At 40.2% G+C, this 24644-nt stretch overlaps 3 protein-coding genes across 7 annotated transcripts in view; all 3 read left to right on the forward strand.

Annotated features, from left to right (window-relative positions):
- The window catches only part of kif13a (kinesin family member 13A), a 39120-nt gene extending 27128 nt beyond the window's left edge, over positions 1–11992 (forward strand). For 2 of the 5 annotated variants that reach the window (XM_086311990.1, XM_086311992.1), the window contains 10 exons: positions 1664–1840; positions 1959–2051; positions 2137–2289; positions 2412–2489; positions 2593–2643; positions 2736–2820; positions 2895–3046; positions 4758–4922; positions 7045–8251; positions 10419–11992. In XM_086311990.1, coding sequence (XP_086168116.1) covers positions 1664–1840; positions 1959–2051; positions 2137–2289; positions 2412–2489; positions 2593–2643; positions 2736–2820; positions 2895–3046; positions 4758–4922; positions 7045–8251; positions 10419–10552 — 2295 coding nt within the window. In that variant the 3' untranslated portion in view covers positions 10553–11992. The remainder of the gene's footprint in view (positions 1–1663; positions 1841–1958; positions 2052–2136; positions 2290–2411; positions 2490–2592; positions 2644–2735; positions 2821–2894; positions 3047–4757; positions 4923–7044; positions 8252–10418) is intronic. The other 3 variants (XM_086311993.1, XM_086311994.1, XM_086311991.1) reach the window with 2 other exon arrangements.
- Positions 11993–14031: 2039 nt separating this feature from the next.
- rbm24b (RNA binding motif protein 24b) lies at positions 14032–19582 on the forward strand. Its single transcript, XM_086311995.1, has 4 exons — positions 14032–14874; positions 14988–15111; positions 15302–15356; positions 17985–19582. Exons 1-4 carry the CDS (start codon positions 14707–14709, stop codon positions 18343–18345), a joined length of 708 nt encoding a protein of 235 aa, XP_086168121.1. The 5' UTR covers positions 14032–14706; the 3' UTR covers positions 18346–19582.
- Positions 19583–20566: 984 nt separating this feature from the next.
- grinab (glutamate receptor, ionotropic, N-methyl D-aspartate-associated protein 1b (glutamate binding)) lies at positions 20567–24489 on the forward strand. The gene is made up of 7 exons (XM_086311997.1): positions 20567–20725; positions 21293–21646; positions 21718–21818; positions 22032–22232; positions 22474–22602; positions 22699–22842; positions 23878–24489. Exons 2-7 carry the CDS (start codon positions 21349–21351, stop codon positions 24028–24030), a joined length of 1026 nt encoding a protein of 341 aa, XP_086168123.1. The 5' UTR covers positions 20567–20725; positions 21293–21348; the 3' UTR covers positions 24031–24489.
- The last annotated feature ends 155 nt before the right edge of the window (positions 24490–24644 follow it).

Here is a 24644-nt window from a genome sequence, read left to right on the forward strand (position 1 = left end):
TATTTGTATAGCACAATTCAACAACAAGGTGATTCAAAGTGCTTTACAGAGACATTAGAAACAAGAACAAATAAAAAGCATGATTTAAAATTGAATAAAACAAGCAAATAAACTAACTAATTAACAAACAAACAAACAAACAAACAACAGTATATAAAATCAAAACAGATAAAATCAGAACAATAGATAAAATCAGTAGTTAAATGTAAGTTTTGAAATTTAAGCTTAAAGTGTGGATTTGGTGCTTTATTCAAATGCAGCTGAGAACAGGTGAGTCTTCAACCTGGATTTAAATAAACTGAGTGTTTCAGCTGATCTGAGGCTTTCTGGGAGTTTGTTCCAGATATAAGGAGCATAAAAGCTGAATGCAGCTTCTCCGTGTCTGGTTCTGACTCTGGGAACTGATAAAAGACCGGATCCAGATGACCTGAGGGATCTGGATGGTTCATACTGGGTCAGGAGGTCATTGATGTATTTTGGTCCTAAACCATTCAGAGCTTTATAGGCCAGCATCAGAACTTTAAAGTCTATCCTCTGACGGACAGGCAGCCAGTGTAAGTACATAACAGTAACCTACAGCACACCAGAACAATAGATTCAGACTACCTTTTAGGCTCAGGTGCAGTGACACGGCTTTAACAAGAAGAAAAGTCAGTCATTCACCACCATCTTTCTCTTCTTCCTACGCACTAAAACCACCAAAGTCCTCTTCTCCAGTGTCAGATACAAACAGGCTCAGGATCGCTTCGTCATCCACTCTTCTTCTCTCCTTCGTTGTCACTTTCAAAACCAAAGAAATCCTCATTGTCAGTGTCAGAGTCGAACACCCTCAGAAGGGCCGTGGCGGTGTCCTCTCCATCATGCAGCAGTCCAGCCCTTCAAAATCCGTTGGTGATCGTGGATGTTTTCACACTTTTCCACGCTGTCAGAATCCACCGGTGGAGTTGGGCATAACTTGCTTTTTGGGCATAACTTGCAAGTTTATCGCCGCTCATCATCCACGACTCCCGCTGAACGCGTAGCGCTACTTTGAAGTTTGTTTTTCGCGCTACTTCGTACGGCACTACGTTGCCTGGCGGACGGACATGTGACTAACATACCACTCTTGAACCCCGATCCTTCCGCCAGGCAACGTAGTGCCGTACAACAGCGGAACACAAAACAAATCGTCTTACGATATGACAAAAATCACGGACAATCCATAGAAAAGCCGCACCTGACTAAAAGCCGCAGGGTTCAAAGCTTGTGCAAAAAGTAGCGGCTTATAGCCCGACATTTACGGTATCTTCATTTGCTAAATTGCTGCTATAAAGTTTTTCTCCTCACATAATTGCACAAATTGACACATAAAAGGGTTTTAGGGCAACTTTTTTCCTACAATTATGTGTGCCTAATTGGATGGGTTGCAGCATGTGTGGTAGGAAGTAATTAAATGAAATTAATCTTTATTCCTTTTTGTGTGATGTTGAGCAGGACTAACCCTACAGTAATCGTTGCGCTAAATGCTGTCTAAATGGTAATTAGACAAACCCAGAGCTACGGTCCACGTATGCCATCGTAATCCATGTGTCTCCCTGTGCTGTCACAAAACCACTGCCACACATTCTTTCTATAGATAAATGTGAAATTAAATAAATTAAACACAAGTTTGAAATTTCATTAGGTGTCAGCAGTGTGCTCCTGGGATTCATCCATTCATGATTCTGTTCACCTCAACCGGGTCACGTCGCCAAATGAACGCATCTACCTGATCATTAAAGCCACGGTGCAGCTCAGCCACCCTGCCTCCATGGAGCTGGTGCTCCGCAAGAGGATTGCTGTCAACATCTACAACAAACAGGTTAATACTTGAAACTCTAGATGTAACCAAAGGAGGTTAGCCCAAAGAACATATTAGGCTTACAGATGTCTGTCATGTTTTAATGATCAACATAATTTGAATATTTTTTTTCTTACAGAGTTTCACTCAGAGCCTCAAGAGAAGAATGTCGCTAAAGAACATGCTTTACTCCTGCAGTGTGACTTATGAGATAGTTTCCAACATACCAAAGGTATGTTGGAAACTCTGCTTCTGTTTTATCAGTGTTTGGAGTTTAACTTCTCTTTCTAAGCTTCCTTCCTTTTTTTTTCTTCCAGGCTTCGGAGGAGCCAGAGGAGAGGGAAACCTTGGCTCTCATGGCTGCTCGTGGGGACAGCGAGGAGACTCAGGATGGAGAAACTTACATAGAAAAATACACCCGGGGAGTTCTGGAGGTGGAGAACATCCTTAGCCTGGAGAGGCTACGACAGGTAACCTACGCAGTGACACAATCTAATTTAGTAAAAAATGTAATTTAGTGTACATCATAATCATTAATTATTTAGGGATGATGTATAGAGATAAATTTGCCTTTGTTTAATGGTCTCTGCAGGCTGTGACAGTGAAGGAATCACTCGCTGCCAAGGGGAGACACTTAAGGAGGAGTATCAGCACACCAAATGTACAGCAAGTAATTAAAGAAATCACTCACTGCATGTCCTGCTGGCCATATGGAAATAACTTGACTATAAAATTATACACATAATTTTACTGTCCTATTTCTTGTTCTCCAGTCTTTATGTAGTAAAACAGACCTGACTGGTTGTGAAGATGAAGACTGTAAGGTGCGTCGGGCTTCTTGTTCAACGTTTTCTGTAACTGTCATGCAAGAGTACATTTGTGTGATGACTGTGGTCTGTTGTGACTGTAATCACAGGATCACTGTGACCGTGTGGACAGCACCAACTGTAATCCACAGGACGGCTCCCTTTGTACCACACCCATTAAAAAGGAGAGTTCAGGTAACCTCAGAAAAAGCACGTGTGTGGAAGCGTTCCGTTCTGACTTAGAGTTAACACCGAATGTTCCCATACAGGGTTGGTTCCAGACAGTTCGACCTTTTTTATTGCCAGCCCCTTTAAAGTCCTCTCCCCACAACCTCCTAAATTCCTCAAGTCTCTTCTTCCTGTCAAAGAGGAAAACAAGGCCAAGAAAGTTCTTGAGGCCCGGCCGCTGCTGGGACACGAGGTAAGGAGGATGGAGCTGAAATCACTCTAAATGGGTGGTGTTCATTTCTGTGGGGGTTTTTTTTGCATGTTGCTCCTTTTGCCATTGCACTTTTCTTCCAGTTCCACATTTCCATTTTGTCAGATCACTGTCGGAATTTCACCACATCAAGTTACACTTTCAAAACATGGTTAGTATAACGACGCTGACAAAAAACACAAATTGTCCGAAGCTGCGTGATGACATAATTCACTTTGTTGTTGTCACTTTATTGAGCAGAAGGTGCGTGACACATAGGAGCATGACTTCAACTTGACTAAGCTGTGCTGTGTTATGTCTCATTTTATTTGTGGAAGTTGAATTTCCGGATATTTTTGTCACTGTTTCGATCATTTAAACTAACACTGCACATTTGTTTTCTTGAAGTGGACTAAGAGAGGTGTAAGGACTGAGGTTATATCAGGAATACTGTGGTTCGCAGATAGAAGTTTCTACAAACCCAGTTACAAAGATTTTTGGATGCTGTGTAAAATGCAAATACAAGCAGAATGTGATGATTTGCAAATCTTATAAGACCATATTTTATTCACAATAGCAAAAAATAAAAACCATCAAGTATTTAAACTAAGAAATTCACCATTTTCAGAAAAAATAAGTTGGGATGGGTATCTCCTCTTTGCTTAGCTACAATAAGTAAATGGCTGGGAACCAGAGAGACCAATTGTTGGACTTCTGTGGAGAGGACTGTATATAACCTTCAGTGCTGATAGTCCCTTTAAAGGTACCAATCCCATAGGCGCTGATTCACCCCCATACCACGAGACACGCTGGCTTATGAACTCAGCACTGAAAACAAGTCAGCTGTTGCCGTTCCTTTTTAATCCAGAGGATGCAGAGTCCATGTTTTCCAAACATGGTCTATTTTAAGTGATCTTTGTCCCAGAGAGACAGCAGCGTTTCTGGACCATGTTCACATATGGCTTCTTTTTGCAAGATAGAGCTTTAACATCCATTTGTGGATGGCACAGGGAGCTGTGTTCCTCAGCCCATGCAGTGATTTCTGTGACATGCCTGTTTTTAAAGCAGTGCTGCCTTAGAGAGCATCCAATGCTGATTTTCAACCTTGTCTTTTTTGCATAGATTTTTCCAGATTCTCTGAATCCTTTGGTTGTATTGTGTACTGTAGATGAAGAAATGTTTAAAGTTGCTGCCTTTAAATTCAAAATGAGCTAATTTTTGTCATGCAATAGTAAAATCCCTCAGATTAAACATTTGACATGGGTTGGTTTTTTTTTTTTGTTCTACTATGAATAAAATATGAGTTTAATGAGATTTGTAAATCATTGGAATCTGTTTTTATTTACATTTTTCAGTTCCAACTTTTTCAGAATTAGGTTTTTAACAATCAGCATAAAAGTTCTGAATGTATAAATGCAGGAGTACATAAATAGCAGTAGTCTGTTTAAAATGGTCTTATGCATGTATTAAGTGTGAGCAAGTGCTTAAGATTATACTTGTTCACGGGGCATGAGAAAACGAGTGCAAGAAACTACACAGGCTAACTGCTCACCAGTGTTCTCTAATAAAAAGTACTGTCCCTCGTCCTTAGTGCACTTCAAGCATTGTTTTTGTGAAATGTTAAACTGCATGGCACTAATGATATAACTGGCCTGCCCAGCTCCATGCATGCTGTGTGTGTGAAGTGTGTGCTGTTGTTCTGACCCATCTGCAGAGCATGCGCTCATGTGTGGACAGCCCTGCACTGCTCCCCCCTCCCTGCCCCTGGCGCCGACCCAGGGCAGGCAGCGAGGGCCACTGCAAGCCTTCCACCTCCACCTCCACCCCCACCTCCACTCCCACCAGCAGACAGCTCAGCCACACACTGCCACACACTGCTGTAAGTGTTACACTCTCCACTGAGGGTTACTCTAGGAGTTTTGCACAGACATAACACATGCTGACGTAACAAGTAGTCGGTGTGCTGTAAGTATCGCACTCACAACTATACACTTGTCCTTTTGCTGGGCAGATAATCCGTGAACTGACAGCATTTACAACAAGAGTCATCTTCATTGGCTCAGTAATAACATAGCATTAGTCAGGAAAGCTAGTTAGAAATAATAGTATTTAGGTTGCTACTAACCTGGTAGAAAAAAAAGTGTTTATATCAGTTCAATACTTTGGTTAAAATATGTAATACTGTGATATTAATGGGGTAATACTTTTGATTATAATGCAATACATGCAACACATCTAATACATGCATAGAAAATATTAAGATTAATAGCATAGTAGCAGTTTAAATGCTACTATGAGCCCCAGATTACCATCAAAATCACAAGCTGAAATAAGTTATGACCAAATTTTAATACTTAGGTAGCTGAAAAAGCAGAGCTTCATGGGTTTTATGGGTTGGCACAAATATATGTTTTTGGAGAAAATATTATGATATAGTATAGTATAATTTCTAAACAGCCGCATTCAAATATTCAGTGAAATGCAAAAATATACTATTATACTGTACATTTTTTTTGGCTTTGCCTGTGTAAACCAGGAAAATGGATTTAAAATCAAACAACCAAGAGAAAACCGAAATGCAGGCTTTCAGCTTTAATTTAAATTAAAAATAAATTTTAACTAACTATTTAGGAATTACAGCCATTTTCATATACATCTATTTCCTCAAAATTAGTTTGTTAATTGACTGAAAAGTAGTTTCATGTTTAAAGGAGGGTAATTGTGTGATTTCAACACAAACTGAGCAGACATAATATCAGTTGTTGAAACTGGATTTTATAGCTTTTCATTGTCATCATCCCCAAAGAAACGTCAGTGTAATTCAGGGAGGTCATCATTAGGCTTACAAACTAAATAAATTTATCAGAGAGAAAAACTTTTGGAATGGCCAAATGATTACCATTGTTAAAAAAGATCTCAACAGGATCTAAATACCTGGGAGACCACGGAAGACAGCTAAAGTGCAAGACCACAGGATTATTGTTGTCAAAGTCTCTAATCAGGAGACACCTTCATAAATGTATATACAAAGGGTTTGCAAAACAGCAAAACACTAAAGAACCAGAAGGTCAGATCAGACATGTCTAACATCTAAAAGAGCCTGTGCAGATCTGAAAAATTCCTCTGGTCTGAAGAAACTACAATAAACTTTTACCAGAATGATGGGAGGGTGAAAGTATAAGATGCATCCTCAGTCATCCAATCCCAGTCTAGCTTGGATGAGTGACAAAACGTTTCTTCCCCTGAAGAAATGTCAAGATGAACAGACTTTATGGATCATAAGAAAGAGTTTCTTTAATGATGAAATCAGTCACCTGATCTCAACCAAACAAAGCATGCTTTACAATTAATAAATACAAAAAAGAAGGCAGAGAGACCCACAAACAAGCAGCAGCTGAGGTGGCTGCAGTAAAGACCTAGCAGCGCATTTCAAGGGAGAAAGCATTTCGTGATGTCCATGGGTTTCAAACCTCAATGACTGCAAAAGTATTCAAAAGAATCCTCATATTTAAAATGATGTTGGTTTGTCCGCTTAATTCTTATAATTTTAAAATTTAGAGGACTGTATATACAAATAACTGTAATTCCGACGTTTGTTAAACCTTTTGAATTAAAGCTGGAAGCAGGCACTTCAGTCATATATTAATTGTTTCATTTAAATGGCGGTCTACAGAAATACACAAATTATGTCTTTGCCCAACAAATCGTGGACCTAAGTGTAGAATGAGTGGTTTGATAGGTGTTTAACTTGATGGGTCACGTTAAAGGACATGCAGCATGTGAATGCAAATTTAAAGCAGCAAACACCAGTAAAGTTATCAAAGATCAAAGAAAAAAGTGTCACAATATTCATACATTATGCTCTGTTCCATCATTACATTCAACCATTTTCATTGTCTCCAGTCTCTTTCTGTAAATAGTCTTCACATAGGCTATACGTGCTGTAACTAACATCAGACCTGGTGTGTCTTTTGTCCCGCTGCTCTTCTTTTGATCGGCAGGACTCTGAAGACGAGGAGACGGATGTGCGCATGGCTCTAAGTCTAAATCGTGGCTCTCAGGACCAAAGCACCTTACAGCCTTACATCCCAGAGGACTTTGCAAACTTTGAGATCTACAACGCCACTCTGGAGAGCCAGGAGGGGTTTCGCTCTGACTTGAAGGGGAGCCGTTGTGGAGGTGGGAGCAGCGAGAGAGAGGTGTCGCGAAGCCCCACGAACAGCAGTTGCACTAGTGGTTACTTTTCACACAGTGCCTCCAATGCCACGCTGTCTGACATGCCTTTCAGTGCCAGTGAGAGCTCTGACCATATCAGCTGCACCTCCAGAGATTCCCATGACCCTCTTGGCTGCCCTGTTGGAAGAGGCGGCACCCGAACCAAAAGTGTTTCTGCGGGGAGTGATGCTCAGCCACGACCTCTTTCGGCAGATGGGGTTCAGGACCTGCTCATCCATTCAGCCTCCTCACCTATCAGTATTCCTAATTGCACTGATAAGCCACAGTCATTCCCTTCACCAAACAACTGTGTACTCAGTACCAGCCAGGAGTTTACTGACTTTAAAGGGGCTGATGACAGCGTTGGTGTAGCTGATTTGGAACATTTTACACAGGGATGGGGGGAGGAGGGGTTGGAGGTTTGTACAAACGAGCAGAAGAAAACAGTCGATGTAGAAACACGTGACACTGACAATCAGCTCACCTCTGATGTCTCTGGTATTCTTAAGACATCTCTTCCCGAAAAGACAATATGCAAATATCCTAATTATGAAAACGCCGTTAGTGTAGGTGTGTCCTGCCCTAACACAACAGTGTTTTGCACTTCAGTCAGAGCCCCAGTCTCCGCCTCTCCAGCCCAAATAAATCTTGCTGCATCGGTCCCACCTCCACAATCGCCATCTCTACTCACATCGTTACCTACAGCCACGTCTTCAGCTCCAGCTCTGCGAGCAGGAGGAGAACCTCCCATTCAGGAGCCAGCCCAAGGGGATCTGCCCCATGGAAGTCCCTGTCCCAGTCCAAATCCCAGCAGCGCCGAGCCCTCTGGAGACTCCAGTGGGGATGAGAGCACTCCTGTTGCTCAGCTTCCTGACTGGATGGCACCTGGTGAGCAGGTGTGGGTGGGGAAGAGGAGAGGAACGGTCCACTATGTGGGAGGGGTGGAGTTTGCCAAGGGGATCTGGATTGGTGTGAAGCTGGACATGGCAGTGGGTGAGTCCATTTAAAACTTCTGTTTGTAGACCCCCAAGAAAAGTAATTATTACAGGAAAGAATGATTCGTTTAAACAGTCTGAATGTTCCATATATCTGATGTCCTGTATTCCTTAGTCAAAAACTTAATGATTAATTTATACATGTTGTCTTTAAGGCTATGCAGTTATTAACAGCAATATAAATATAGTATTTATTAATCCCTTAAATACTGGTGTCAGTCACGGCTAACGCACATGTGGGGCTATGTGGTGAAACAAAATCGCTGTAACCCCCTGTTGACTGTCTATTAGAGGATTAGAAGAGCGACTTACAGGAGAGCGAGGTTTGCTTTTAGTGGTGGGATTGTTAATCCACTCTGACTGGTCCATTAGTGTCAGCAGGCTGTTGTTTCTAGGAAACAAAACAAGAAAACAAAAGCAAAAAAAAACCAAACACTTAAGGCCTGTGCACTCAGTGCCAAGCAGGAAAGATCTCAAAGGCTCTGTTAAAGGCTAATGGATAAACATAGTGGAGCATTTAGCAACTGGTATTTCTCTTTGGTCTGTTTTGGAGACAACAAACAGGTGAACACAAACTTCACATGAATGCTAATGATGATTTGGGTTTTCTGGCTGTACAAAACAGGAAACTGTCTGTGCATCCAGTTTATACGTTGTGCTTAAAAATGTATTGATTGGCTGAGATAAGTCAAAACTAACGAGTTAGTACATTAGATAGATACGTCAAAATTTTGAGATAATAACCTGAAAAGTTTGCCTTGAGGATGGCAAAAAATATTTCTTTTTAAATAGCAGAAACAAGCTTTCGTAGTTTTCCATATCAATCTCATAAGGGATCTCATACTTTTGAGGGGGTTTCTGTTGCCCCCAAGTGGTATACAAGAGGAAAAGCAGGGGGGGAAAAGGTGTCTTAGTTTTGATGTGTTGTAGTCATCACAGACTGACTCATAGTCTAGAAAATGAGTCAGACTGTGACAAACAGCAATAAACCTGTGACCCCAGGGCAGTTTCCACTTAATATACTGTACGTATCATATAACATGTGGGTTTTTTTCTGTGTGCTACCCTGTTACTAATAAAGCTGAAACACAGCGTGAATGTTAGTAAAACAGGACACAGAAATTAGTAAATCCCTATATTTAAAAGAAAAAAGCACAAATACATTCTATATTCTATAAAATTCTATAAAAATTGCACATTTTGCTTTTGATGCCAGTAAAAAAAAGCCAAAGTTTTGTGGGGGGGGTTTTTTTTGTTTTTTTTTTGCAAAGCAGGCAAATACTGTAGTAATACAAACTGTGTATAAATTACAGGGAACTAAACCTGACTGAGAGAGGAAGAAAAAAAATAAAAAGGAAGCTAAACAAACATCACATTCCAGTAAAGGCAACACAATACATACTGTTGACTCATATATCATCCCGGAAAATGCAGAGGCGATTAGGTAATGAAGAAATGGGTCCCAGGTCCGGTAGAATAAAAAGGGTTTATCCTTTAATGGTGCAGAAGAGCTTCAGATAGAAAGAGTAGGACACCTGTCAGTGATCCACTAGACCAAGATAGATTTCCAAGCACAGCGGAGCAGAACGTGCCAAAAGGTCTCTGTAGTGAAAATAGGCCATTACATTAAACTGTTGAACAATTGTGATCCAAACCTGCTGGACACAGTGCCAGCAGCAGACAGACGTGTAGAACGAAGCATTTAATACAAAGCTCAGGAACACATTTTTAAAAAGTCATGACATCAAAATGTGTTTTATGTCCATACTTGATATAAGATTTCAGCTGCTCAACAGTCCAGCCTTCATTTCACAATGTGTCAAATGCTCTGAGAGAGTAGCAGGTCTGGACTGCAGAGGTGCTACTTTGCACTTTTTTTTTATTAAGGATCCCTGCAGTTGCATGTGCAGATTCTTCTTCATCTTCTTCTTCTTTCGGATCCTAATCCACATATTTTTTTTCCTGAAAGACCGCTTTCTGGAAATGTTTTGTTGGCATCAAGTTTAAAATGACTTTTTTTTTCTGAAAGGCTTAAAAAGTCTTTTTTATTCTGATTTTATTTACATTTTACTTGTTTTGTAAAACGTGTTTGTAAGAGAAGTCTACATTAAAAGTGATTAGAAGTGAGCCATAACTCCTCTAATAAGTTATGCCTCATCCTATAGGTAAGCACAATGGGACAGTCCAGGGAAGGGTGTACTTCCGCTGTCCCCCAGGCCACGGCGTGTTTGTGAAGCCATCTCGTCTTACCAGAGGACCACCCTCCATGGACACTGAACCGCAGACTCTGATCAGATAGGACCCAAAGAAGGACGCATTTTCCGGGGAGTTGCAGGGATCTGAGCGTGGTCCTCAGATCCTCTTCGGCCTCCCTTCGTATTATCTTTTTGACCACTCAATTCTCTGAGCTGAAGGAGTCTGTGCTGTCTCAAAGCATATCTTACCTGTGCATTTAATGAAGGTATATCCTAATTATTGTTCACTGACAACAACAAAAAAATCACTATGCACATATCTTAGTTTTCTATATGGTGATATTTTTATAGAAAACTTTAATCTGGGAGTCTTTATACAATATTACCCACATACTTTTTGTTACATTGGTTCTGAACACTACCGTATTTTTGTAAGGCAATGCACTCCAGCCACCCCCCAGCTCCCCCTAGGCTCATAATGGAGTAATCTGGGATATGAAGATTAAGAATGTACTACTGTTAATAAACATTGATATTTACATCAATATGAAATATCAGGGCTAACCAAAGAACTTCGGTTCCATATCTGCTGTTATGAGTTACATGTTATTTTTCTAATGTGCGTATGTGGACGTATTTGCTACAAATCGATGTGTCCAATTAAAGCTTAGTGCCATATCTCTAGGAGTAATGCCACATACCCTGAGCATAAGACGAATCTGCAAACCCGAGTTGCAGTTAGAAATGTTGCTGTTGACGTACTGTAACACTGTGGAGGAAATAATCCCCATCCATCCAGCACGAAACTGTTGGTGTTCGAATGCTTGCACTGGAAAGGATTCTTGGAGAGTTTGTTGACTGTCTTCCACGATGGACTGATGAAATATTTGCAACCGATGAACTGTGTGTCAACACTAGATGTACAAAGCAGCTAGGTTTTGTCTGAGGCTGGTTATACGGATGCCTTATTGCCCTGTTTCTATAAAAAGAGGCACATAAGTCCCAAAATACTCAGTAGTTATAACCATAGCTGTATGGATCAGAACCTGTATGTATATTTTGAAACCCACAAGTATTCAAAATGCCATCCTGCCTTGCTGACTGACTGATTGAATGCCTTTTTAGCGGATGTCCATCTCCATTTTACATGCTAACAGACTGATGAGTGATGCTACACCTTAAAAGGTACTCAATAACTCAGTTTTTCACATGGAGGATTGAATAAAGGGGCGATGGACAGCATCGGGTTAGAGAAAATTAGCTTAGGTATGAAGAAGAGTTTCCTACAAACGTGTGTTTTATCAAAGCAGTGAACTGTGGAACTGACTAGAAATAGGTAAATATTCAAGCTGTAATTGCAAGTAAAAGAAAGAAACCCAAGAACCTTACTTTAAAGAAGAGAACAAAGCTGCTCTCCCTAAAAAGGAGTTGTAAATAGAAATGTATTTGAACATACACTATTATAATGTACAGAATTGTATTTATAATGTATCTTGAATTGTTTAATTGGTACAAAATGTTCTAGAATAGAACATTTACAATCAGTGTATGTGTTGACTCTTCATTCTGCTCATGCATGCTAACCTAGTGTATTTACCTAACTAGTATATGCAAGTAAATTTGAAATTCAGGATTCAGATGCAGGAAAAAAGAAAAAACAAGAAGTTACTTTTAACCACTGCATTTATCTAATGTAGCGATACCTTCAGGCTGACAAACCTGTTTCCTGGATGTATATATATATACATATATTAAAATGTAGTCTAATATTAACTTCTTCTTTTTTTCAATTAAAAAAAGTCTGGTGATAATGTAGGATTAGCCAGCAGTTTGTGTTTTTAGTTCCGTCCTATGCTGGGATGTAGTGCAGTTTTAATATTTGGAATAGGAAACAGCAACAGTATACAGCAATTTACGTCCTTGCAAAAAGAAAGTTTTCACAGGACTCTATGCAGTTCAGTGAAAATCTAAATGCACCCTATGATTCAGTAGCTCTTAGAACTACCTACATTGACTCTACATTACTTTGGTAATGAGAAGGAGTTCATGGCCAACTCAATGACTGCAAGATGCCCAAGTCCTGTGGCTGTAAACAAACCCAAATAACCATTCCTCCACCACCCTTGTTCACGGTGGGAATGATGTGTTTGCGCCAATAGTCTGTGACTGATTTTGACCAAACACAGCATTATTCAAAAGAACACACTAGCGTCCCGAAGTCTTGTTGTATCTTTAGTTAAAACTTTGTAAACATAAGCTGTGCTGCCATGTTCTTTTTAGAGAGAAGATGCTTTCTCCTGGCAACCCTTCTGAATTCTTCTTCCTAATTTCTAATTTTACTGCCATGAATTTTAACATTTAACATCCTAACTGAGGCCTGTAGAGTCTGAGATGTAGCTCTTTGGTTTTTTGCAGTTTCCCAGAGTGTTGCATGGTCTGACCTTGGGGTGAATTTGCTCACTCTCTGGTTAAGACCGTGGCGTTGTGTCAACACACATCTGATTGTTCACACACACCTGTGAATGATCTGTTAATCAAGTTAATCAATTACCCTCTTAATTACTATGGAAGCAGTGAGGGTGTACTTTGTTTGAAAACTTTCTTTTTCATATAACTGCACTGTTTTGAGATCTAAATAAGAATGCTATGTCTAAGGTGTACAGGAGAAGATAGCATACGGGTAATGAATTTACAATAATCTCATGTTTAAAAAAAAACAAACTTTCAAATGATGTTATAATAGAACACATTTTACTTTAAGATGTGCAGCATGTGTGAAATATCGCCAGGGACAATATAAACATCCTGGAAACAGGAATAAGTACGTTGCCCCCTTAAAATGATGAAGCCCTTTAATAGTTTTAAATCTTTCCAGCCTGTCTGTAGCCAGTGGTGTCATGTTTGAGGTGCTTTTAACCTACAGTTATGGTAGTCTGTTTACATACACTCATCACAGGCATGAGTGTCATGGTAATTTGGGGCTTTTAAGGATTTGTTTAAACTGTTCTTTTTCCAGGGTGGAATGATTTTTACAGCATACATATTTAACTATTTTAAACTGGACGCACAAGTTTGAATTTATTTTTGATTCTCTCAAATCTGAAACTTCATGGGCCTTGGCAAAGTTAAAAGACAAAAGTTATTAAAAGATTTAAGTAGGCATATGTAATTATTTGAGTGTGTGTGTATATATATGTGTGTGTGTGTGTGTGTGTGTGTGTGTGTGTGTGTGTGTGTGTGTGTATATATGTATGTGTATATATATATGTGTGTGTGTGTGTGTGTATGTATGTATGTATGTATGTATGTATGTGTATATATATATATATATATATATATATATATATATATATATATATATATATATATATATATATATATATATATATAAAATTTTTTTTTTTTTTTTTTTTTTTTTTAACCCTGTGTGGATTAGAGAAAATCCAAAAGAAGTTCAAACTTGTGCACCCAATTCTTGTTTTCTTCATTAAAGATGTATGCTGTGCAATAACTCCACCCTGGAAAAAAAAAAGTTCATGGAAGTTATTAAAAGCCCCAAATTACGACGGGTCATGCTCACTTCTAACCACAACTGTAAAGTAACTTCCCCAAATTGTTCCCCAAACAAACAAAAAACAAACTATTTTTAAAAGTGTCTATTATATCCGGATATTGATGATTGATTCTGTTTATTTCCAATAGGAGGAGGTGCTATAGGGAAAACACCCCCCACAAAAAAACAGCTTATACTACAGTAAACTAAGACGATAGTAAAGAATACATTATTTGAGCAAGATTTTCAGCTTTTTTTTTTGCACTTTCATTATGAACTTATTAAATTACACCCCAGCAAGTGCTGTGCACCCACGGACTGCACGAGTTTCCGGGGAGAACTGACATTCCCAACATGCTATTATTTCCCAGTCAACCCTAACTTATATATGAACATACATGGTCGAAGTAACTGAGTAACTTTATTCAGCTCTACGCTGCGTGCCCTTGTGACAGTTTCAGCAGTTGTGCGACAGTAGGGAGCCTGAACACGGTGTGGTGGTCTGGATCTGGGTGGAGTTAAGGATCCGTGTCACGCACACTGACAACTGGGAAGCACACACACAACAAACAGGTGTCTTCCTCCTCTTTCAGACGCACAGTCACACTTTCGGGGGGCCTCCTGTCCGCACACTGAACGCTCCTCTTTCCTTTATCTAACTTTTAAAACTCCCCGGAAATCATTTTGAAACACAGCTTTCACACAATGCACGCGGCACAGAAAGACACCACCTTCACCAAGATCTTTGTGGGAGGTCTTCCTTATCACACAACCGACTCAAGTCTGAGAAAATACTTCGAGGTGTTTGGAGAAATCGAAGAGGCCGTTGTTATCACTGACCGGCAGACGGGCAAATCCAGAGGTTATGGATTCGTAAGTAAATCTTGTAATTATATAACGATCCGGTCAGCTGAACAAGTCAAGTAGAATGCGCTGTTTCGCGTGCAGGAGTATAATCTCATGGTAAACGCGTTGTCCTAATTTAGGTGACCATGGCAGACCGGGCCTCTGCCGACCGAGCCTGCAAGGACCCCAACCCCATAATAGATGGAAGGAAAGCCAATGTGAACCTGGCGTATCTTGGGGCCAAACCCAGGGTCATTCAGCCAGGTGAGGGACTGGACCTCAGTTTTGTTTTTATTTTCTTTTACAATCGAATATAAAAAGAACTAAACTAAATTAAGCTAATTAAAGTTTATGGAAACAAATCTAAGAAAACTTGTAGGTATTTTTCTTCCTGGGTTATTTTTATTTTAAAGATTTTAAACAAATGTTTCACAATGGTCTGTATCAACTCCAGGCTTTGCATTTGGTGTGCCTCAGATCCATCCAGCATTCATCCAGAGACCTTACGGGTATGTGAAGCTACATTTTGTTTCTGTCACAAAAATCTGTCTCTATTAGAAATGCCCTTGACTATATTTTTTTCATTATTATTGTTTTAAACGTGTATTTATTATTGCCTCCATCTGTTTCACCCTGACTGATGACATGTGAGTGTACATGTGTGCCCCTCTGCTTGAGGTTGATTGTGAAGGAAGTGAGCGTTTGTCCCCAGCCACTGCAGGACTTGTCTTCATGTTGTCTATTTCTCTCTGATCTGACAGGGTCGGTAACGGTTAAAATAGCTGATGAAGTGACATGATGATTTGAGGAATAGCTGAGTCTGCATTGGGCAGAGCGCTAAAGTGTTACCTGTATACTCTGACATACACAAACGAACAGAAATGGTGACTAGATGCATGGAAATCTTCTCCTGTTGTTGTTTTCTTTGATGATTTTTTTTTTCAGTTTTCCATAGTACATAGATTGGTGTGTGCCTTGTTTTCAGTATGATGTGGCGTTCAGCTTAACTGTGTGCTTACTTCTACTTGCAGTGGGGGGTGTGGGGCGTTCAGAAGGGGATTTTTTCATACAGACTTTTCCAGTCATCATAGGGAGTTATAACTCTGCGATGGGGTGTTGATTCTTTTTCCCGTTTTAATGATTGTGCTTTAGCCTGTGTTTTTATTTATTTATTCCTGGTTTCTGGTTAACATGAAGTTCACTGTGTTTTGTTGTCAAAAGGGGTTGGGGTTGACGATCACTCAGTGTGTTAATTTCAAATTCAATCCCCGGCAACAAAACAAACACTGGCTTGCATGTGGGAGTTCATTTTCTGTTTCCTTACCCATGATGCTGTGTTTTGTTTTTTTGTTTTTTTTATTGGGTTTTTTTTTTTTTTTTCAATTAACCTACTGCTTTCATTTGTAGCTTACATCTACAGGTACATATACTGAACATTTTCTTTCTGATCAGTCACAAATATTCAGTGGGGTTTTTTTTGCCATCACTCAAGTGGTGTGTATGAGTGTGTTCGATTGCCTCCCTCTTTGCAGAAAGGCTGTGCTTTGGTGAAGTAAGTTATTTTTTTAACAAAAAGGTTTCAAATTAAAGCTGGATCACTCTGCTGAAATTTTAGCGTTATGAATTCATTATTTTAGCTGTGACACATGAGTTTAGGTGTGCTCATATAGTCCCTGCAATATAGGGTGAAGACAAGAGCTCTTAGCTCATCTCTTAGGCAGCAGCTGTTGGCTACAGTGATCCGCATGGCCTCTCAAATTCAGATGGAAAAAAGGGAGTCACTCAGCAGCGCTGTTAATAATGTATGGCAGAGACGGAGCCGCTCGGCTGCGGACGACAGGTGGGACGAGCCATGCGCCCATGAGGCGTTTTGGTTATGTGCTGGGGATTACCCATGTGCCCTGGTGATTTACAATGCACCTTTATTTAGCTCTCCACTTGCAGGACGACAAAACCTCCATGCCCTCCTTTCAGTAGTCACACTTAAAGTCAGCTGTGACCTTTACAGCATTTAAACACTTTGTAGTAAAACCAAGTTGCGTCACAAAGCGAGGATACCAGCGTGATGGCTTCTGTCTTGTCAAGTTGAAAGCTGTTAAAGTAATTAGACGGGTCACGCTCAAAAATAAGCATTGGGAGTTTTCTGGAATCGATGTGCCTCTATAAGACAAAAGAGTTAGCCTTTGTTTCGCCTCCCATTTTCACTTATCAGTGGGGACACCTTCAGTCTGATCGTAGTGAGGTGTAGGCAGTTGTTGAGGAGAGCTCTGCCATGTGTCACTGAAGGAGAAGATCAGCTTGTCCTTTTGCGATGACAAGAGGAGCAAAAATAGCATGCAGCCAGCCTCCCTTGTCACTCAAGTTGGCCGTGCGTGTGTATTTGCGCGGGGTGGTGGTATGTCTGGAAGGGTAGAAGAGGTGCACGTGTCAGTGGATAAATATACTTTACACCTGCTCCTCGGTGTATTTGGTTAGCGTGACTCTGACAGAAGTTTAAAGTGGAGGCAAGTTTACCCAGATACAAAGGTTGTATGTTTCCATCATCATCAAATGGAGATGTCCCTTTATTACACAGTCTTCTTTATTTCTTTTTCAAACAGCCATCTGCACAACATGATACAGCTAAGCACCTACTTTTGATAAGATGCTGTATGGTTACTTTAACAGCTACGTGCAAAACAGTCATTTTTTTCTTTTTCTTTTGCGTTTAAGGACCTATTAACATGTGTGGGCATGCTTGTATGTGTGGTGTTGGTGTTGCAGTATGTGGGCAGAACCATGTCCATTTCTCGAACTGATATGTTGTGTTTTTGCGATAAGCTCGCATTTTGTCAAATATGGTTTTCAGTGAAGCGTTGGGGTGCAGAGCTTGGCTATGTCTTCTTTTAATGCCTCACTGTGTTTCAGATTCGGGTGCTTTTTGAAATTTAAAGCTACGCTTGTGTTTCTTTGTGGTTTTTGCTGCTTTTTAACGTTTCATTTCTAGGTAGGGTTTTTATTTTTTCCGTTAATGAATGGATTTGCTGTGTTCTGAGGACTGGACTGACATATTTGGCACCTGCTTTTCAGTTTTCCAGCGTTGGAAAGATGACTGACTGTGGCTCTGTTCTGACCCTGTGCATCTTTGTGTCCTACAGGATCCCAGCTCATTATGTCTTCCCTCAAGCCTTTGTCCAACCCAGCGTGGTGATCCCTCATGTACAACCGTCTGCGGCTACAGCAACAGCTGCCGCTGCCACTTCCCCATACCTTGACTATACTGGAGCAGCTTATGCCCAGTACTCTGCAGCTGCTGCGACTGCTGCTGCTGCAGCTGCTGCCTATGAGCAGTATCCGTACGCAGCTTCACCAGCACCGACGAGCTACATGACTACAGCGGGGTATGGGTACGCTGTCCAGCAGCCGCTTGCCACCGCTGCCACCCCAGGAGCAGCAGCAGCTGCTGCGGCCTTCAGTCAGTATCAGCCTCAGCAGCTCCAGACAGATCGCATGCAGTAAAACCTTTAAGACTACCTTACAGAAAGAAAAGAAGGGGAGGTGAGCTCTTTCCACGAAGAGGGTGAAGGGAGGAGATGCAGACAGATTGAGGCTGATTTAAAAAGAAAAGAAAGGTTGTCACTTCCAGGTTTTAACTAAGCAGAACCTCTACCAAAGAGCGAGAAGACAATGTTGAGACAAGTGAGGAATGTATATTTTATTCAAGTGAGATCAGTATTGGATATAAATGAATATTTAATATTTATTCAGCAGTAAAAAATTTGTCAGGTTAACTGAAGTTGACTCACTGGACATCAAGACAGCTGTTGCTGAGTTTTGTATATATGTTGCAGGGGTAAGTCCAAAGTGCATTCATGTCTTATGATCAGATTTCTTCCACGCTAATTTAAAAATCAGCGATAACACCTGGCGACAGTATGTTACACCTTCATGCAGTTCTCAGTATTGAAATAGTTTCGGACCATTTTTTTTTCTTTTTGTTTCACAAAGCTATCCAGGCACTGATGGAAACGTCAGTGTTTATTAAGACTTTTTATATATATATATACACATATATATTATTGTTTGGAGTGAGGTAGATTAGAGACCCTTGGGAAAAGAAATCCCTTTTAAAAAGTATTTTTTTCTGCGGTACATAAGACAAAATGCTCTGGTGACAGCTGAAGCTGGTAAAAGCACTCGCGCGTCTTCCCTTTTAATCACTCAAGTATGTTCAGCTAAAGGGAAGAAACGCTGTTGAATGTGAATCTTTCATTTTCATAAAATGTTTCATCGTGTGTTTAAATTATGCTATTTATGTATTTATTATGGAGCCTTACAGCAATAAACCCTTTGTTTTCATATGTTAGTATAAAAGTCTACTGTGGAACATGTCCATGTGTGCTGCTGCATTTCTCATGATCAAGAGCATATGATGGATGTGAACGCTAGGCTTTGCAAAGCTGTCGTCTGTATAAAGAACAAATGATGAGTGGAAAGGTAGCAGTAACTTTAAAGTGTTTCTTTTTTTCTATACTGTTCTGTTGTTTTTATGTTGTCTAATAGATTAATAGCTCTTTAATGTCACTTTTGATACTTGACTAATTTGATAACTGAGGCTGTTTTTAAAATTGATCACATTTTATGTCTTTTGACATTAAAGGTTTTCTGATGCAAGAGCAACAGCTGTTGACCTTGTAATGCATGACTCAACTATACAGATATTTTATTTGGGAAATAAATCAAAATTTACCTTCAACTGTTTCTGTGTTCTTGTTTAATTGTTTGGCAGTATGAAAGAAGATTCTCCAGGTTTCTAAAAGGACGTTTAAAGCTGTTCTTTGGATGTTGGCTGCCTTTTGCTCTGTTCTCCATCAAGATGACTGTGTTTTAGGGATAGCTGTAAACACTCGCTGTTATCTCTCTCTCCTGACCTCTTCCATTCATACCGATGATGATTTGAACCCAAAACCTTCACCTTTGGATTCATCACTCCATAAAATGTGTCCTCACTCATGTTCAGGGCTGACAATCCTTAAGAATGGCGTCTTGACAGCCACCTTCCTCTGAGACCATTTTTGATGAGGCTTCAGTGAACAGCAGATGGAACCGCTTATAGGTCAGGTTCTGTGTCAGGTCTAATAAACGATTTTTCTCTAATATCTCTCGGTTTTTCTTACCAAAGCTGCTGCCTCCTGACACCTGCTGGTTAATGTGAGTATTGCACACCATTGAGTCGTGACACCTTGAGCTCTGTGGTTATGTTTTCCCACGAACGCCTGTCTTACATCGAGCACATTACTTTCAATTTTACTCACACGTTGGGCGGAGCTGAAGGCCAGCGGCACTGCCAGGCCTGACGCATTCAAGCCATATCAAAATTACTTAAGGAGGTTCTTTGATTTGTTTTTAATTTTAAGATTTGCTAAAGCATTTATGCACACACTATACGTTGAATACCAATGACATAGGGGGCGAAATCTTCTCTTACAAAAATGCTGGTTAATCACGTGAAAGTTAAGCGAACATGACCTGACGTCGGTCAAAGTAACTCATTTAAAATAAATTTAAACATGGCTTAGTTGATATCGAGTGTTGGTGTTTATGTGACGTATTTAAAAAAAAATAAATAAAATAAAAAAATATATATAGCCAGTGTCCTATCAGAAAACTTTCTATCTTTACGGAAAGAAAAAGCTCGCAAATCATTGCGGTGAGAACATCGGTATCACCTGTCCCATTTCTCCCATGTTTCGTGAACGCATTCCGTCTGTCGAGCGCGTTAAGAGGAAGTCGTTCTTTAGCAATCACAGTGCCTTAAAATTCAAAAAACCTGCAAAACGACACCCACAAATGATTCAAAGGGAAGCCATTTGGAACTGAAACGTTTCTTCCCAGCACTGTGAGTAGCATTTAGAGACTTCAGCTATCATAACTGTTGATCTCTGCTTCCTTTCGCCTGCCTTTTTTTTTTTTTTTTTAGAAAAACATGTCTATATTATGTTAATCAATTTAACAGAAAAAAAACTCACATGCTAATTCGTTCTTTGTCAGAAATATGACATGTATTCCCATGTCTTATTTTAATTCAGAGGGCAGAATACGTGAGCTAAAGGGTGGTTTCGTGGATGAAAGTCAGATTTGTGGCCTATTTCTTTTATCCTGTAAACCTCGCGATTCTCGGGATGTTTCAAACGGTGCCGATTCTTTTCTTTTTTTTTCGACCCTGGTGTCAAGTGAGCTCCACATGTGGACTCGTGCTAGCGGCAGAAGCACTGACAATATGTACAGTGGTTACAAAACGCTTGTTTTAATTGAGATATCGGTGTTTGTGGGAAAACAATAGGTACCGGAAGTAACCGCTTCCACGTGACTTCTGTATCGCTGCGTGTGTATGTGTATACTCGCTGCCAACATTATCTGTCAAGTAGCATATTTGTTGTTCTTCTTTGTATTTTATGCTTTTCAGAGGTTATCTCGTATCCCTGCGCACCGGACGGTATCTGCTCCTGATCTAAGGCGGAGATGACTACCGAGAAGACTGAATACACTCCCGTGGTGGTGGGAGCATCTCAGCCACCTCTCCCCGGGCAGCCAGCATTTCCCGTTGCCTTTGGCACGAACGTGCCGGGTCCAAGTACGCTCGAGGGCCACGTACCTGGTGCTGGTGTCCATCCCTTCCCTCCACCGACTGCGTTTGCACCCGGTGTCCCGGGAGATTTCGGAATGGCCGTGAACCCCAACCAAGGACAGTCAGGATTCGCCAACCCATCATATCCTGCATATCCTCCACCAGCATATGGCTTTAATGAAAATATCGCAGGTGGGTGTTTGAAACACTGCCACTTTTTTTTTTCTTTTAACTTTGTTCTCAGTTTGTCATTGCCATTGCAGGAGAAGTTTTCCATAATGAGGATCCACCAGCTTTTCATGAGAATCAAGAGTTTGATTTTGGATTGGATAACAAGACCATACGACGAGCGTTTATACGAAAGGTAAGAAGATGCTTCGGTTATTTTGAGCCACATATATTTGTAATATTTTCATCAAGTATCTTTGAAATAATCAGCAGGGTTATGTTACTTAAAGCTGAAACAAATGACTAAAACTAATATTTCCTACTTGGTAGGGTCAAACAGATACTTCAGTACAAACAAGATATTTACCTTGTTTATTATTTACAAATGTGTGTTCACTTTTCCCTACAGGTATTCTTGGTGTTAACCGCTCAGCTCATGGTGACATTCGCATTCGTGGCTGTTTTCACCTTTGTGGAACAGGTCAAGGTGTTTGTAGCGGCGAACATGTGGACATATTTGGTGTCCTACATTGTGTTCTTTGTGTCCATTTGCGTGATCAGCTGCTGTGGAAATGTTCGTCGTAGACACCCTTGGAACCTGGTTGCACTGGTAAGCCAGGGGGTGTTTTCGTCACTGTGTAGATTTTGGGGAAGGAAATCCTACTTGCACTTATGTAACTCCTTCTTTCAAAAACTGAGTTGGTTAATTTATAAGAAGTCGAGGGGTCGGGCAGCTTTTGTCCTAAAGTGTTGACATTTTGTACTTGAGGTTTACAGTAAAAAGTTGTGTAACTGTAAAATCATCTGTGATTTATCTGCCCGCTGATGTACTGTGCTTGTCTTCTTTACAGTCCATTTTGACTCTAAGTATGTCCTACATGGTGGGAATGATCGCCAGCTTCCATGAAACCGATTCGGTGATCATGGCTGTGGGCATCACAGCAATTGTGTGCTTCACGGTGGTCATCTTCTCTCTGCAGGTTTGTACCTGTAGATCTCTGCCTCTGGTCTACATGTCGAGTGCGTTAATCATTCTTCAATATGTAAATAATCATAGGTTTTTCTTCTTCCAACAGACCAAGTATGACTTTACTTCCTGTTACGGGGTACTTTTCGTCTGTTTAATTGTCTTGATTGTCTTTGGCTTCCTCTGCATCTTCATCCGTGACAAAATCCTGCATATTGTCTATGCTGGACTGGGAGCATTACTCTTCACCTGTGTAAGTCCTTAAACAAACTTGTCACTACTGCTAGGTCGGATTTGTGCGAAATTTTGTGTTGGTGCTTTTATTTTGTGATGCTGTAACCTAATCTAAATTGGTCACACATCAAAACAACAGTAATCAGCTGACATTTGTTTAGGGTCTTTCTTTAGAGTTCAGGGTTTATTCGTGTACCTTGTGGCTGGATTTCATACAGATGCTTTTCACAGAAGTCTGGTCAGTGGTTATAAGAAGGAGCAGACAGTCACAGAAAATAAGGAAGAAAGAAATGAACAAGACAGACTTTAAGAAACACCTGTCTTCAACCCAGACTTGCCACAGCACCCCAGGCAGCATTAAAGATGTAAACATTCAGTGTGACAGCAGTGTTTGTTTTCAGAAACATTACCATCACAGAACAGCTTTTTAATAATTAAAGGACTACACTCACCAGACACTGTTAGCTGTACCAGGCTAGATCCCGTTTTGCTCTCAGAACTCTAATTCTACATGGCAGGATGGATCCATGCTTTTTTATAATTTACACCAAATTCTGACCTTGCACCCGGTGTGGTCTTCTGCTGCTGTAGCCTATCTGCCAAGGTTCCACCCATTCTGGTGCTCATTTTAGCTGTAGCTACATATTCCTGCCTTGTTATTGGCTAATTAGATATTTGCTTTAACAAGCAGTTAAACCAGTATACCCAGTGAAGTGACTGGTGAGTGTACATTTAAACGAATGGCATGTTGAGTCTGGTCGGAAAGGGAATAAAGTGAAAGTGAATAACAGTGGTGGTTTCGCAGAGACACATTATTGAAGCTTTAAAGGTTATTTGAATGTTCATCTGGACAAGCAAAATGAAACCAACCTATCTCCGTAGCTTGATAGTGGCGCTAACTGTAATTTGGATAATGGAAACTGGAACTAATGTTGCACCACACATGAACAGAAGTCAGATCTTTATATATAAATTTTACTTTTTTTTCTTTTCTTTTTTTTTCCTGTTATTTATTGGTGAAAATCTTTGACTGTATTAAATTTGTGTGTTGCAGTTCTTGGCTGTGGACACTCAGATGCTTCTTGGCAACAAGGAACTGGCCCTGAGTCCCGAGGAATACGTCTTTGCTGCTCTAAACCTGTACACAGACATCATCAACATCTTCCTCTACATTCTCGCCATCATTGGCAGAGCCAGAGGAGGCTGAGCAAAGGGAGCGACAATCAAAACTGTTTTCTGTTCAAACACAGAAGCGAATTCTGATAATGTTGATTTTTGCTTTGCTTTGTAGTGTGTATTCGTTACATAGTTGAAGATTGCTTTTGCTTCACCCAGTAAATGTAGTTTTTGTATGATGCTATGTAGTGTAAGTAGGACCACATAGCCTCCAGCTTAGAGATTGCTACAGTTTTCTGCAGTATATGTACAAAACTTGTATTTTGGTTTAGAAAATTGTATCCTATGCCAAACAAAACCATTAAAAAGGACAAAGGTTTGCCAAAATGATCCCAAGGTTTTTTCTTTTTGTTTTGGTGGGTTTTTTTTGTTTGTTTTTTTTACCAGGAGGAGTTTTAATTAGCCAGAAGAGTGCTTTGTTGATATCTAGTCTCATTAGCATGTGGACTTTGGGATTGTTTTGTCAAATTTTTGTTTGCTGGGATCAAAAGTGAATCTTTAATGCTTAACCTAAAAAAAACCAGCAGAAATAAGGGCTAAAATGTGCAGTAGATGAAACCGTAACTGCAGCCAAACCTAAATATAAATGTATGCGACTCCATGACAGCTAGGCAAGATTAATCCAATGATGAAACCTTTTAAAAA

Source organism: Aulonocara sp. 'chitande type north' Nkhata Bay, linkage group LG11, assembly GCF_057382095.1.
Source record: "Aulonocara sp. 'chitande type north' Nkhata Bay isolate Kocher_YH1m ecotype deep benthic linkage group LG11, A_spYH_male_GT1.1, whole genome shotgun sequence".
Classification (NCBI taxonomy): Eukaryota; Metazoa; Chordata; class Actinopteri; order Cichliformes; family Cichlidae; genus Aulonocara; species Aulonocara sp. 'chitande type north' Nkhata Bay.

What these genes read in the sequence shown, in the direction of transcription:
- rbm24b (XM_086311995.1), top strand. Translation starts at nt 14,707, where the DNA reads ATGCACGCGGCACAGAAAGACACCACCTTCACCAAGATCTTTGTGGGA. An exon ending in AATCCAGAGGTTATGGATTC is followed by an intron (nt 14,875 to 14,987) that starts GTAAGTAAATCT and finishes GTCCTAATTTAG; the next exon opens with GTGACCATGGCAGACCGGGC. An exon ending in TTCATCCAGAGACCTTACGG is followed by an intron (nt 15,357 to 17,984) that starts GTATGTGAAGCT and finishes TGTGTCCTACAG; the next exon opens with GATCCCAGCTCATTATGTCT.
- grinab (XM_086311997.1), top strand. Translation starts at nt 21,349, where the DNA reads ATGACTACCGAGAAGACTGAATACACTCCCGTGGTGGTGGGAGCATCT. An exon ending in CTTTAATGAAAATATCGCAG is followed by an intron (nt 21,647 to 21,717) that starts GTGGGTGTTTGA and finishes TTGCCATTGCAG; the next exon opens with GAGAAGTTTTCCATAATGAG. An exon ending in GAGCATTACTCTTCACCTGT is followed by an intron (nt 22,843 to 23,877) that starts GTAAGTCCTTAA and finishes TGTGTGTTGCAG; the next exon opens with TTCTTGGCTGTGGACACTCA.